The sequence below is a fragment of the Mugil cephalus genome, chromosome 17, assembly GCF_022458985.1.
Source record: "Mugil cephalus isolate CIBA_MC_2020 chromosome 17, CIBA_Mcephalus_1.1, whole genome shotgun sequence".
NCBI classification, from domain to species: Eukaryota; Metazoa; Chordata; class Actinopteri; order Mugiliformes; family Mugilidae; genus Mugil; species Mugil cephalus.
Window position 1 is genome coordinate 11,615,679 of NC_061786.1, and position 14,630 is coordinate 11,630,308.

Consider the following 14,630-nt stretch of genomic DNA (forward strand, 5'->3'; position numbering starts at 1 on the left):
ACAGCTAGCATATTGGTTTGTCTGTACGTACATTGCGTGTGTAATGTGAAGTCTGTTTTGTCCAGTTTTGCTCAATAAAACCGTTTATTTAAATCGTCTTCCCTGTTTCATTCACTTCAAGCTAGTTAAAATAGGCACATGGAGGGTTCCTGTGATAATGAATAAATAATGCACTTCTGTCATTCAGCTCGCCCTTGAATCGCTGAGCGCTTTTCACACTTTCAGCTGTGACATTTGACGAACACAACGTACGCGCAAAGTCTGCCGCGCGTTGAAATGTCAACTTCGAGGGGATGACAGGAAGAAAAAAAAACACATCACTGTCCACTGCAATATATAAACAAATATGAAGATTAGAAACATGCAAAATATACAGAGTTAAGGATTCACTGCACCGTGTGTCAAAATGTGACGCATAAGTCGGGTTTATTTGAATGCAGACTGTAAAGCTAAGCCAGCGGCTAAAGTTGTTTACCTGCTGAATACAAATACTCTATGTATAACATTACTGCAAGACATTTCTGTCCAAAGAGCACCGCTCTCGAAACCAGATGTGGAGAAATCGAGCAGTGAAACGAGCTGTTTGGTGACTAAATGCATCGTTGCAGAGTTTCCCAGCAACTCCAGACCTCATTTACGAGCCTTGGATGTGTTGTGACCCCAGACATTTCAGAGCTGGCACTCTGTAACAAGCAACAGTGTGAATGTGATGATGGCATTTTTCTGTATAGTTCCTGTTTCAAGGATACGAATGGACTGCTATATTTAAATCCACCTAGAGATATCTACCACACCAAGAAAGCGATGTATAGTTGTATACTACAAACGTCAGTATAACTTATTGTCCAAGTTATTAAAACGAAACGTCTGTCTCTAACGAAGGCCACCCAAATTGAAAATAAAATGATAAATAATACAATTTTTTCAAAGAGATTCTGATGTTTTAAATATAAAAACAAAGATGCGACACTACCACTCCACTATGTGTCTGTTGTTTAAAGCCATTAATGTGCAGTTACATCAGAAAATAGCACAGTCAAACCTTCAGACTGGTATCTACAAAGGGACTAGTCAATCAAAGTCATTTCCTTTATTTGTGTGTACTTTATTTTGGATCTTAAAACAAAAGCCGTCTAATGCATCTCATTTGAAATGTGTTCCCCTCTTTTTAGATTTTATCTGGCAAAACAGGACAATTTAAAAAAAAAAAACATCAAGTCAATGTTTTAGCTACTGATGACTGAGGCAAATCCCACCCACCAGTTGACAGCCAAAGGGGGGGCTGCTCGTTGAATATTATATTATAGGAGCTCAATGGCTGTCACGTCTGCTAATGAAACAGAAAGCGTCCTTGTGCACTCTTGTACACAGACGATGCATGCAGTTGCACTTACATCTGATTGTGTCTTGAGCACTTCATATAAATGCAAATGTCTATTAACAGTCTTTTCATTCAAATGAAAATGATTTTGACATACTTAAGTGTGTGCTCTATGTATAAATGCAGGACAGATGTGGGTACTCACCATGCGAAGGCTCCGAAGGTGGTTTACCTGAACTCTATGCATTGGTAATGCTCGGGATAAAACTAAGCTGCAGCACAAAGATGAAATGAGAGAAAAAAAAATGTTCTCAGAAGACTATTACTCTGATGTCTGCTCTAAGTGTCTTCCGGCGAACAACAAACAAGACAATTCTGGGTAAACTTCAGGGCGCTTTTAAAAGGAGAAAGCGATTTAAAGTCCTTCACTTGCTATTGTGTTGTGCTTTACTCTCTCTAGGCTCGCAGCATTGTCAGATTTTTATTTACACAAGTGTCTGACATCGTATCACAGTCGGATGGAGAATGAAGCGCAGAGACAGGTTTATACAAAACAAAACACAGTTATTAAGAAATCTGATAGAATATAAAATTCCACATCATCTGATAAGTTGTATTTTCTTTTGCTCATGAGGAGCAGCTGGAGCCAACCCCGTATGAATAAAATCAGACATCTTTCCAGCAGAACACCGTGACAAGACTTATGTGTAGCACCAGGGTTGAAATTCCTTATAATTTGGCAAAAGGTAACAAGAAACCTTCCAGAAGACAATGCCTGTGATTCAAAACATTACAGTGTGTCCAGTTGTGCGAAGGAGTGGAAAGGTACAAAAGCACTGCAAAATTGGAATGAGTCAGTCTGCGGAAAGCCTAACAGGTGTGCAATTTAAACGCCTCGGCAACCTGAAGGTACAGTAAGGAAATCCCACTTGATGTGATTTCCTTACCTCCGCTGACACATGGATAAATCTAAGGGGCTTTGGGGGAAAATGCGGGGAGGTTTTTCGTCGTAAATATATACACATTACCTTCTTCGGCAAATGGCCATTAATTGACCATCGTTTGTCCTGCCTACTATAAGGAGAGGTAACAACCAACTCCAAATACTCAGGTACCACTCACCACTTGTCTTGATCCAAATATGTTTAGGTCAGTTTATATTTTCTGCATAAAACTAAAAAAGACTCACAATATGAACATTTCAATCATCCATTCACTATGTTTGAGCTGTTTTAATAAACCCTAATACATAATGAATAATATATAACGTAATACACAATGTACTGGTTAAGATTATGCAATATGTTAAGCTAACTGTTTCAGATCCATACTTTTACCTCAGCAACGGTTGCTCCAGTGTCATCCCAGTCAGCCACGGTATAACACATGACCTCACATGGGTTCCTCCATTCCCACCTTGCATCCGGAGCTTCTGGCCATCAACGGGTCAGCGGTGGATTCATTCATTGTGCTAAAGCTGGATAACAGCCAGGTATGTGGTCATTAACAGACCCTGGCCATTTCACGTATTGACTGTATGTAGGCTGCATGGTGTAATATAAAGTTGGTTTTGCTCTGTTTCAAGTGAGCACTACGCAGTTTTTAAACCGGTTCAGGTATTGTCCTAACCCAGCAGGCAAGCTGTTAACTTTAGTTTAGCGTAGGCGCTGTAGTGTGGTGTGGCCAATTACCCAGTCGTTCACAAAAGTGATAAATAAACTCAATAATTTTCCTAATTATTTCTTGCGACCTGTACATTCACATCGAGTACAAATGTCAATGCAATTAACATGAAGGGAATTTCTAGGTCAGATATAAATTATAGACAAAGCACCGATGCCAGGCGCAAAGACACTACCCAGCCCCTGAAAACCAGTCTCAGCTGTGTGCTGACAGAAGTTGGGGGTTTTCAGGGGCTGCGTCACAAGAATGAAATGTTAAAATGATTGTGATTATCACTTTTGCAAACGACTGGCTAATTGGCAACTCTACATTACAGCCCCCATGCTAAAGCTAACAGCTGCGCTGCTGGATTAGGACAATTTCACATAAAGGTGGCATATCCCTTTAAATCCAGTAAGTTGCAAGGTGATGCCTCTATAGATCATCACATCATCATCCACATCGCCTCTGACCTGACCTGGTCTGTGAACACAGAAGGCCCAACGGTGACTCTTCTTCCTCAGGAAGCTGAATGAAGCTTTTCCATCCATTGTTCACAGACTTCTACAGGACCAAAATAGAACTCATCGTCTGTCTTGGTGTGACTGTGTGCAGATCCCACCCACTCAGTCCATGAACTGCCTGTATGTCTCCCTTCATGGTAAAGGTTCCGAAATAAAAGAACATGCAGAGCTTAATCGAGCTATGCTCAAAATTCGACTTTCTCACTACAGTCCTTGTCCCAGTTTACATGCAGTGCAAGAAAATCGGATAACTGTTCTCCTCTTGCACACTAGGTGGCGATACGTGTCTTTTCAGCGGGTTAATACCATGTTAATACGGCCCGATTTCTGATTGACCTATTACGTGATATAATAAACAAGAGTCGTTCATGCGGCAGGCCAGCATTTTAAACAACAACCAGATGGATAATACTACATTTTTTGATCTCGTACGTAACGTTCGTGCTACTTCTGGTGCAGGTAAGATCCGCGCTATCCCTCAGACGGCTCCGTTTCTCTTCTTCTTCTTCTGCGACCGGCTTTCTTGGACGTTTTTGTTCCGGGGTCACACGACAACGCAGTGGTTGTGGAGCATGCGCACACGCATTATCCGATTGAAAACATCGTTTCCAATCGCATTATCTGGGTGTCTCAATGGGATACTGAGAACTCCTGTTCTCCTGTTATAGTCTGATTAAGGCAGTAATTCGTTTTCTTCACGTGCATGTAAACGCACTGAGACCGTTTCTTCCCCAGAGCTGCGAATCAAACATTTTTGCTTTAAGGCAGGGCACATTATCCTGTAATGTTTCCATGAAAGGATCTACGTGGTCTACAATAATGCTTAGGTAGGTGATAGGTCATCCACATGAATGACAGGACCTAAACATTTCCCAGAAGAACATCACCAAAGGCATCACACTGCCTCTGCTGGCTTGCCTTCTTCCTATAGTGCCTCCTGATTTCATGTGCTTCTCTGGTAAGCAAGGCACCTGCAGCTGGCCATCCACGTGATGTAAAAGAAAATAAGAAAATGTCATTCATCAGACCATGCTACTTTCTTCCATTGCTCCGTCATTCAGTTTTGATTCTCAAGTGCTCATTGTTGGTGCTTTCTGCAATGGACGGGGGTCATCATGACATGACATGTTGAAGAGATAATCAATGTTATTCACTTCACCTGTCAGTGGTCATAACGTTATGCCCGGTCGGTGTATATCCACTGCTGACATGATCTTCCTTCCGTGCAGCTGCAGAAGTATTCCTTGGTATGCAGTTTGTACTCCCTGGTTCCTGTACTGACAGTGGTACTGTCACGGCATCATTAATACTGCACACCAGACTTGTAGACTGAAGCCTGTGTGATGACGATGCACACAGACATGCAATCACACTAAATAAGCCATGAATAGAGGCAGCTGAGCTTCCTGACTCTTATCACACACATGCTCACTGTTACAGATGCAAATGATTTACCTGCTCATGGCATTCAGGTCCTCAGAAGCTGATTGAGTAGTGCCAGAAGCATCATAAATATTCATAAGGCAGCTGATTATTGAAGTTAAATGATATATGTCTCCCCGTGTCTGCTTTTGAGATGCTCCCACTCATGTCTTTCCCATCATAATCTACAGATGAATGGGACTGTATCCCGTTCAGGTGGAGAGAAGGGAACGAATTAAGAAAAGTTGAACAAAAAGCAAAAGGATTTTGGCAATAAAGGTAAAGCAAACAGTGATTTATGTAGGGAAGACGTTACTTTAGTTGGTGTTTTACGGTTTAAATCCAAACGCAATAAGTGCTGAGGAGAGAAACAAATAAGACAGTAAAAATATAGCTGAATGATCAGATGAAAGGTGCATGAGGACTGGATTGTTGTTTTGTCCTCACTGTTACACATTAATATCAAGATTAATCTTTGAAAGCATTTACAGTGCTCTGATCTCTGTGGTCACTGTATTTGATATAAGATATAATAAAGATAAAAATGCATTGTCCGAGTGAGCCCCCGTGTGGGCAACAACTGTTACTACATTGTTACTGCATCTATCTACATCTAAGTGTAAAAACTGCACTGCAAAATAATAATCTCACAATCGTTTTCAAACTCATATATTATTTATTACAATTAAATACTTTTCTTATATTACAGAGGTTCATTTGAAACCATACAAATAATCTGTGCTGTGATTAATATTTCCAAAAAAGCCATGCAAAGAATATGAACATAAACTCACAAAAGAAGAACCAAAGTTCAGGTTTTTGGACACCTGGGAATGAAACTAAATTCATTTTTCAACACCCTCCTTCCCTCTCCGTCTCTCTTTTTGGTGCAAACATTTCTTTGTGGTGATTAAAGATCAGACCTTATCTGACAAAAATGAAAGGCATTTGGAAGGTACGGAAAAAAACGACAGGAGCTACTTCTCAGCGCGGAGAACTCTTGGAATATAAATGGGTTAATGGGGAACAGGCACGGAGGACCAATTAAGACATAAGTATCACACACCTTGATTAAACATAATTAGTTTTCTGAGTGATTCCTAAGGCCATGATATGTACTGTGTGCGCTTCTCCAGAGGGGGGACTTTAAACTGCAAATCAAACCAAATCTTCTTTTTATAGTTTTGCTACAGCATGTTGAATTTACTACATATATGCCAACTGTGATTATTTAAGAAAATATTTCAGTCAGTTAATACACGTTGCCACCTTTTAGATCAAGATGTTTGTCTTACAGAAACATGCAGATTGAAATGGCAGGGCATGTTCTTTCCTTTTTAGCTTGTAGAAGTCAAATATTCATTAATCAAACTATATTTTCTGAATGAACACACAAAATTAATTGACTTTACTGAGGGGAGTTGAGCAGAAGTAGACGGATGTGGGCTTTTTTTAAGTGACACTACACCCAAAATCTATCTTTTGACTATCAAATACCGCTCCCCTGTGGGTGTAAATAGTATGTAGTTTCCGTCTTCATGTAAAACAGTGGCTGTGGTCAGCTCATGACATTTCAGTGGTATTTAAACACCTACACTATATGTTGTTCTGTTATTCTAAGTAGGTTTCATCAGTCAGAATTTCTCCCCCAAATCCTAGACTCGTACTGTCGTGTTACGCTAAGATAACTAAGGAGCCGAGTCTTTATCTGTATATTGTCTGGAACATAATGAACATTCAGACTGACAGCAGAGAGCTGGATTATGATTAAGTGGTTCACAAAAGTTTCCCTTGACATTTTGTGAAAACTTGTTGCAAGTCATATTCATTGCAACGGACATAAATTAAGATAACCACAGTTTCTGTTATTCCAGGATAAAACTATAAACTAAAAGGATGTGATTGACATTTTGGGAATGCTGCTGCCTTCAAATGGGGTCTCCCGTGTTAATGACAAAAGGCCACATGAACGAAAGTTTGGGGGTCACAGTTCACAAATTGGAACTTTTTTGCTGTTGTTAAAAATGACGGAGTTGGCTAGCAAGTCAATATTGTGTAATTCATTTGTATGGAGATTTGCAGAAAAAATGTTGATATTAGAACTTTGTTTGGCTAAAATGCTAAACTGTTAGGCTTGGTGGCTTACACGGGTTAACATCGGCGAAGCATCAGTGTTCTCAAGAACTATGGCTGACGTTACTTGAACACGACTTCCCGTGTCATGATCTCCATTTGAAGACAGCATAAACATTTCTTTCTGGACAATTACATGAGAGGATATTCAATATATGTGTGTCAAGTGTGACGCTATATGCTTAGCTCATCTTCAAGCTAACATAGATTTTTATAGATTAAACAACAAAATATAAGTATTTTTTTTGTGATTATTAGAGGTGGATTTCATTCCCCTTTCCTATTTCATGCTGCTTCAAATTTTATGCTGAGCTAAGCTAAGCTAACTAGCTGTTACATTTAGCATACTGATGTCAGATCGGTATGAACCCTCTCATGTAACGCTCTGCAAAGATGCAAAGCACTGCATTACACAAAACATCAATCTATCCTTTCAACAGTCTTCGCTTGTTGTGTGTCTTGATTCTACAAATCTCTTATATAACTCAAACCTGTCAAACTCAAAGTGTTCAGGTCATATTAAGATCACACTGAAATGCATCTCAAGCGTTTAGGAATCAAGGTCAGCTCGCTTACAAGATTCACAGCCCCAGACTGGGATCAGTACGCGTTTCTAAATGAAAGGCTGGGAATGTTCTATAAGGCAGCAAGATCAAGGGCACAGGCTAATGGTAAGGTACGGTAAACATCGAAGCATTCGGCATTTAAAGGTGACGAGGCAAAGCTTTATCGTCTGAGGAGAAGAAAGGAGAATGACGGGAAGCTGGGTGAGGCCAAGGTACATTTTGGTCCTTCAGGTTAAGCATTACTGGTCACATCTTCAAGCACACGTCCTTCAAAATGTATCTAAGATCCTTCCAAATACTCCACGCGTGTCCTCCAATCTGCTTAATTCAGCGTCTCAACACGACAGTTAATAGGCTTGTATTGGGTAAGCAAACTCAAACACAGAAATACTACCGCAAATGACTCACACTTTTCATCTTAGACAGTGCGGCTGAGAAGGAATCTTCCTAATCAGGAATGAAAGCCACTCATCTAAATCTCTATTCTTTAAAATTAGCATTTGAAAATAAATTAGATTTTCTCAGTACAGAAATAAATACATATCTTTTCTCAAACGTAGGAACGAATCATCATCACAGATCTAAATGCTACACTGAATACATTACTCACCAGCTCATCAGTGAAGAAACAAGAATATAGGTGACTAACTGATGCCATCTGCCATAAACAGATACTCATCCAGATATTTAAATGCAAATGTACAGTTAGCTGAGACCGGAGTCAAATCATACCTCTGGCAAACAGCTTTGACAAAATAAAATATTCCTCAAAATTGGCATAACAAAACTCCCCTCAATGCTAGGCTCATTGGACATATTGACACTGCGGAACCAAAATGACTAAACTGTGCTTTCTTTGTAGAGTGCAGGTCTGTCCTACAGTGTGATAATCATCACTGAATATAGAAAAGTCATGAGAGATGAAGCCAATAAGTTCTCCCTCATTGTTTGCCATGACTATACTTGATCAGAAGTAATAAAGTTCACTGGATTTAATCACACCTTGTTATCAAGAACTGTCCTCACAGCTACTCTATGCTTGGGGTCTACCACAGAAACCTCCAGACCAATCACGACTACATGGATTATATGGATGAAAGGAAAAGTTGAATATTTGGGAAATGTGCTTGTTGCTTTCCAAGAGAGGAACATTGATACCACTTCTGTAAGTATACAAAATGGGAACTCATTGACTAATGTCTGAAGACTAAGCATCTGGAAGCAACGGCGAGTGCTTCAGGGCTTTTTGTGAAGCGAGCTAACGTCTGGAAAACAGCAGATATCTGGGCCAAGACTTTGTGCTCCATGCACCGGTCGTTTGTTCACAGTCCTTACGGCAACCTTAGACAGACCTTAGAACAGACTTGGGAGTTGAGAGACGATGTTTACGAAGGGAAGATTTTAACCGAGTTAAGTTGAATGTATTTGATTGACAAATGTAGGGAGTTTGCTTTTTCGTCAACGGTTCAACCCGCTCAACCGCCAATATGATTAATAAACATAAATCAAAATCCTGTCCATTGCCTACAGGTTCAGTGCATTCATATGCAGATATCTATTTATAGGGATTAGGAAAAACATAGGATGTGTCAACAGTTAACTTAGCTTAGTTTAGCACAAAGCCTGGATATGACCTCTTATGCTAAGCTATGCTGATTAGCTGGCGGTAGCGTCACACTAACTGTACAGACTTTTTTTTTTTTAATCTTATCATTCAATGCTCTGCAAATAAACAACCAAGCACGTTTCCCAAAATGTCTAACTGCATCTAACAGTGCCCGAACACAGATTTGTGTTTAAGGGGTTTTCAGTAAAACTTGTCGTGGCATGTCGTGCTCTGAAGATGGACAAAAAAAACAAAACAAAACAAAAAAACCCTCCTCGGCCACTAACAAATTTCTTTGCTTCTCATCTCTACACAAGGATCGGTGTGGCACAACATGCCTCACATTTTCATTGTCCTATCAGTGTATCTGATATCTGCAAGGTGGATTGTAGAAGTACATATGTTGGCTTCTCTGCCAAACTATCAAATGTCACATTTCTAAGAGCTACAGTAGCATTTTCTACAGCAGAGTACGTTCCAGGTTCTTCACATAGCTGCGACAACGGCAGAGAGCCACGTATGATAAAGACCGTTTACTGTTACCTTTACTCGATAAATGTATGGCATGTGAGTGTGAACGACAGATTTCAAATCAAAATAAGCTCTCAATCCTTCACCCTAGACTCCAGGTCCTCTCTCACAGAGGCGGCGGGAAGCTAATCAATATTGGTGGATGATGAATCCAGGATAACATATCTCACATCCTGTAGCATAATAATGTGTCACGGCCTGTCAGATACTACTGCAGGTTTTTGAGGAGGCGTCCGTAGCGAAAGTCGTAGACGTGTCGACAGAAAAACACCAGCTCTGGGTCGACGTCATCGGGCACACAGTGGTGGGTGGGCATGGCGTTGCCAACAATAGGTGGCACCACAAGGGAGGCGGCGCTGTCGCTTACGCCCTCCCTACGGCGTTTTACCAAGGCACAAAATCTGGACGGAAAACAAACACAGGACGTCAAACTCCATCACTCAGAAAAAACTGTAACATTGTTTCTCTGTGGCTTTAAGCTGAGAAGACAGGAATAATGCATGCGTTTTATGGTAAACATTATGCATTTTTTTTTTTTTTCGGTTAATCCAGTAGGGGACTTGAAAGGAAAAAAAAAAAATATCACCAAGAAGCAGCACTGCAGAATTTCCTCACAAGTAGTCTTTTAACGGCCGTATGTTTAAAGCAAAAGACCTGTACTTCAAAGAAAGAAACTCGACAGAAAAATGCTTTCTTGCTTACCGACAATACTGTGCCAATGTTAGGACATAGCATTTGTCTTCAATACAGGCCACACTGTTTACATCCTGGTGACGAGATGCAAAGATCTCATTCTGGGAAAGGAAAAAAAAAAACAGTCTCAGGTTAGGGCCAAACGGAAAATATCACTCAACCACAGCTATAACCTGTAGCAGCACAGCTTCAAATACTCTCTCAACTACACTGTAAAGAAAAAAAAAAGTCTAACTCAACCCCACATCCACATATAAAGACAGAGACAGATGCGAATGATGTTTCACTTCCTCCTCCGAGCAGAGACCCCGTTGCTGCTCTCACACTGCTGCTCTGATGTGCTTGTTGTTTGTTAGTTCAGCCGAGAAATGACAGACTTCGTGTGGTTTATTGTTTCTAGACATGGAATTGAACTCGTTCCTCTGGGAGGTTACAGACAACAGGAAGCAAACACAACTGAAGCGGTTCCTCAACATGTGAATGTTTTTATGTGCCGTCATCCCTTTGATACAGCAGCTACGAGCTGAATTATCTCTTCATATTTGGACACGTTTCAGCCCCGAGGGCTTAACCCTGGGACACTTAAAAGGGAGGCTGCGCTCGAGTATTTTCTTAGTGCCACCAAATCCAAAGATAAGCCTGCCTGTATTAAAGTTAATGTGGTCCCCGGTGGAAACCTTCAAAACTGCTCATAAATACATATCTTTAAATAAAGGTCATCTAATTTCCAACATCAGCATTTTTTTTTTTTTTTTGAAAAGTAAATAGCACAATAATTTGGGAACTTGTTGCAGGAGTAAATTGAGACCCATTTAGTGAATTAGTGAGAAAACATAATTAAGATAGAAAAAACTACAGTGCCCATGTAGATGTGTGGATCATTGATGGGGTTTTAATGTCTGCACACGCAGGGTACACAGCTGACCAGAGCTATACTTTACATGTCCGGGTATACGAGTGCGTCTGAAGGTGATAAGATATAAGTAGAAAGGACTAGAAAGACACATGCCAACTCCTTACCTCACAATGTGTGCTGTGGTTTTGGCGGCCCTGCGTGTGTTCTGGACGGTAGTACCAAAACAAACTCATCATCAACTCTCCTGTAGAAGAAAACAACACTTCAGTTCTCAAGCCAGTTATTACCGCATCAGTTCAGCATCTCTTGTGGTTGGAAGTAAACACAGTGTACAGTTAAGTGTCCTACCCGTATCTGGCTCTTCCCACAAAGCTGAGACCTTGGCCACGTAAGGCAGAGACTTTTTTCTAGGTCCAGACTTCAGCAGAACAGTGTCCCTGACCCGAATCAGCTCCCCGTCCCTATGGACTCCCTCAAAACACTTCCTCAGCACCGGAGCTTCCTCTCCCTGTGAAACACAGGCGGCAGGAAATACTGACTCGTCTAGCAGAGAGAAACTGATAAGCTTTGAGAGGCTGTGGAGTAAAAAGCTGCAGGATGTGATTTGTATTGAATGACTTCTGAGCCTTCGTCGTTAGGAGTCTGGAAAAATTGGCGAATACGCCCTGACGTGACAATGCAGCAGGTGTTATAAATGATCCTACATTCTCTCAGGACAGCCGAGTTAAATTACAGCACATTTAATTACAAGTGGCACCATCACGACTAAAAGCACCAGCATGCCTTTCTCTACGTACCACAGAGAAAACCTCCTTCTCAAAGGGCAGGCCAACTGGCCTCCAGCCGTTGGTGGATTTTTGGCGGACATTTTTCGGCTGCTTGGCAACGGTTTGCGCTCCGATGCTGGCAATGCCGAGCTTCTGTTTCTTGTCCCTGCTGAGAGGGCAGACAGCCGAGCTGATGCCGGTGCCACGTGCGCCAGACCTTGACCCGCTGGGCGGCTTGGCACTCTGTGGACACTCCTTCGCCACCTGCAGCAGAGGCTGTGGTTGGCTGGGGTCGGACAGCGGAGTCTGGGTGTGGGGCACCGATTGGCCGGCCGGAGGCACGTTGGGAACGGGGCAGCCAGTGACGATTCTGGGGCTGGGACAAACAGGGATGGAGGAGGGACTGTGGTGGTCGTTGAGGGTTGATGGGTAGTCGTCTGAAAAAGAACACAAAAGGTGAGATTGTACTGTTGGAACAAACCATTCTGGGAACTCCCTGGAGGTAACTACCCCTAGCTACATTACCGTGTACCTTGTTATTTTTTTAAAGCAATAAAAATACAAAGCATGGAATTCAGTTCTCTTGGTTTTGTTTCCGTTGTTTGCACATATCCATGTGACTGACTGATTAACGTACATCACTAAAAGTTCCTATTGTTCAGGAGGAACTAGAAGCTAGAGATCGACAGATATATATTTTTTTAGGGCAGATACCCGTGCTGACGATTTTTCTGAGACGATATTTAGAAGCAATACTGGACATTTTCCCTCCATATATATGTATATATATGATAAAAATGACACAATGGTAACAAAAGTCTCCATCAAAAGTCTAACCAAAAACATTTGTTGTACTCAAAGGATTTTAGGGTCAGAGTCAAAGTATGGGCTGTACGGTCTTCAGCGTCCCAAGCAGCACAGGGCTGCCTGTGGATGCGCCTGTCTATAAATCTTGTTGGGAGAAAAAACATTAAAAAATAATATATATATATGTGTGTGTGTATATGTGTGTGTGTGTATGTATTGGTGAAAGCACCCACTGATGTATCGGTCGATTTCTACTACAAGCCCAAAAAAACTATCAACATTTTCAGGAGGGGGGAGGACTCTCAGCAGAAGTTATAAAAAGGACAAAGAAAGTTTTGAAGGTACCTAACGAAGTAAAGTGACAGACTGAAATGGAGCAGCCACAGTGATCAACAACCTTTAACAAGGTTACATAATAGAGACATGACAAGACACCGAGTAGTTATTAGTTCCGCTGAAGCAGCAGGAAAAACAAACAGAGCCTCAATTAAGGTCAATTATAGCCTTTAACGGAGCAGTCACACACACACACACACACACACACACACACACACACACCTGAAACTGAGACTGAAAAAAACACCAGCACTCTCACTGTGCGAGAGATAACAAGAACATGTTGTGCGCACTCCCTCGATACAGCTGCAGTGATGGCATTAATGTGAATTAATGCCCAATTTATTTCTCAGCTCTCTGGATCCAAACTTCATCAGCACTTTTATTCACCCCGCTCCTCAGTAACATGAGGTCTTGTTAGGTTTCGTCAAGTTCATACCTCTATTCCATTATATTTTAGAAACACAAATTGTGCTTTTTATCCCAACTTTATTTGCCAGTTTTGGAGATTAAGATTTTTAGTACACAGCCTATAATTAAACCTTTAAAATCTGCCATGCATCCAAATGGTTAACTGTAAAGTGTCCCAAAAATAATGTTTATTGCTATATAGGTTCTAAATGTAGGATTTTATGAAGAGTTTTTAGACCGAATAACCGACAGAATAATATGAAATCATTACTAATAACTCACTAGAAGTGTGGCAGTGTATTTGTTCATGTATTCTTTTCTGATTTTGTTATGTTTGGGTCATATACCGATCAGCCATAACATTAAAACCAAGTAAATAACATTGACCATCTTGTCACAGTTCAATGTTCTGCTGGGAAACATTTGGACCTGGCATTCATTCATGTGGATCTTATTTAGACATGTACCGCCCCACCTAGACCCACACATCCCACGACACTCCAGCAGGATGCAGCCTGACCCACACACACAAAGATGGTTTATGAACAAGCACAAGGTGCCGACCTGGCCTCCAAGTTCACTAGATCTCAAACTGATAAAGTATCTGTGGGATGCACTGGAACAAACCTGATCCACGGAGGCCCCTCCCCTCAACCCATATGACTCATAAGCATGCATTCTCCCCTGAGCAGCCCGGAGCGAGGCCTGAGATTCCTGCTGAACTTCAGAAGAAGCGCTTGGGGATACCGGGCTGGAGACGGCGGTGCCGTCTGCTCATGGAAGAACGGGAGGTCTTTGGCAGCAAAATTGATGGACTGTGCGCTTGAAGAGACCCAGAGGGAGTGTGGCAGGAGAAGTGCTGTTTTAAGGAGAGCTGGGTGGATATGGACCAGAGTACGTCTGCGCCCAACTTCGGGACTCTACGGGTGGATGGAGACACGCCCCTGGGTGTTGGAGTTTACATCCCTCCCTCAGCAGACAAGGCAACAGCATGC

At 41.5% G+C, this 14,630-nt stretch overlaps 1 protein-coding gene across 2 annotated transcripts in view; it reads right to left on the minus strand.

Annotated features, from left to right (window-relative positions):
• Positions 1-5,585: 5,585 nt before the first annotated feature.
• bahd1 (bromo adjacent homology domain containing 1) overlaps positions 5,586-14,630 on the minus strand; it is a 32,037-nt gene continuing 22,992 nt past the window's right edge. For both annotated transcript variants that reach the window (XM_047610986.1, XM_047610987.1), the window contains exons 3-7: positions 12,112-12,518; positions 11,663-11,822; positions 11,479-11,558; positions 10,468-10,559; positions 5,586-10,166 (exon numbers count right to left, since the gene is read on the minus strand). In XM_047610986.1, the coding sequence (XP_047466942.1) occupies positions 9,974-10,166; positions 10,468-10,559; positions 11,479-11,558; positions 11,663-11,822; positions 12,112-12,518 (932 nt within the window). In that variant the 3' untranslated portion in view covers positions 5,586-9,973. The remainder of the gene's footprint in view (positions 10,167-10,467; positions 10,560-11,478; positions 11,559-11,662; positions 11,823-12,111; positions 12,519-14,630) is intronic.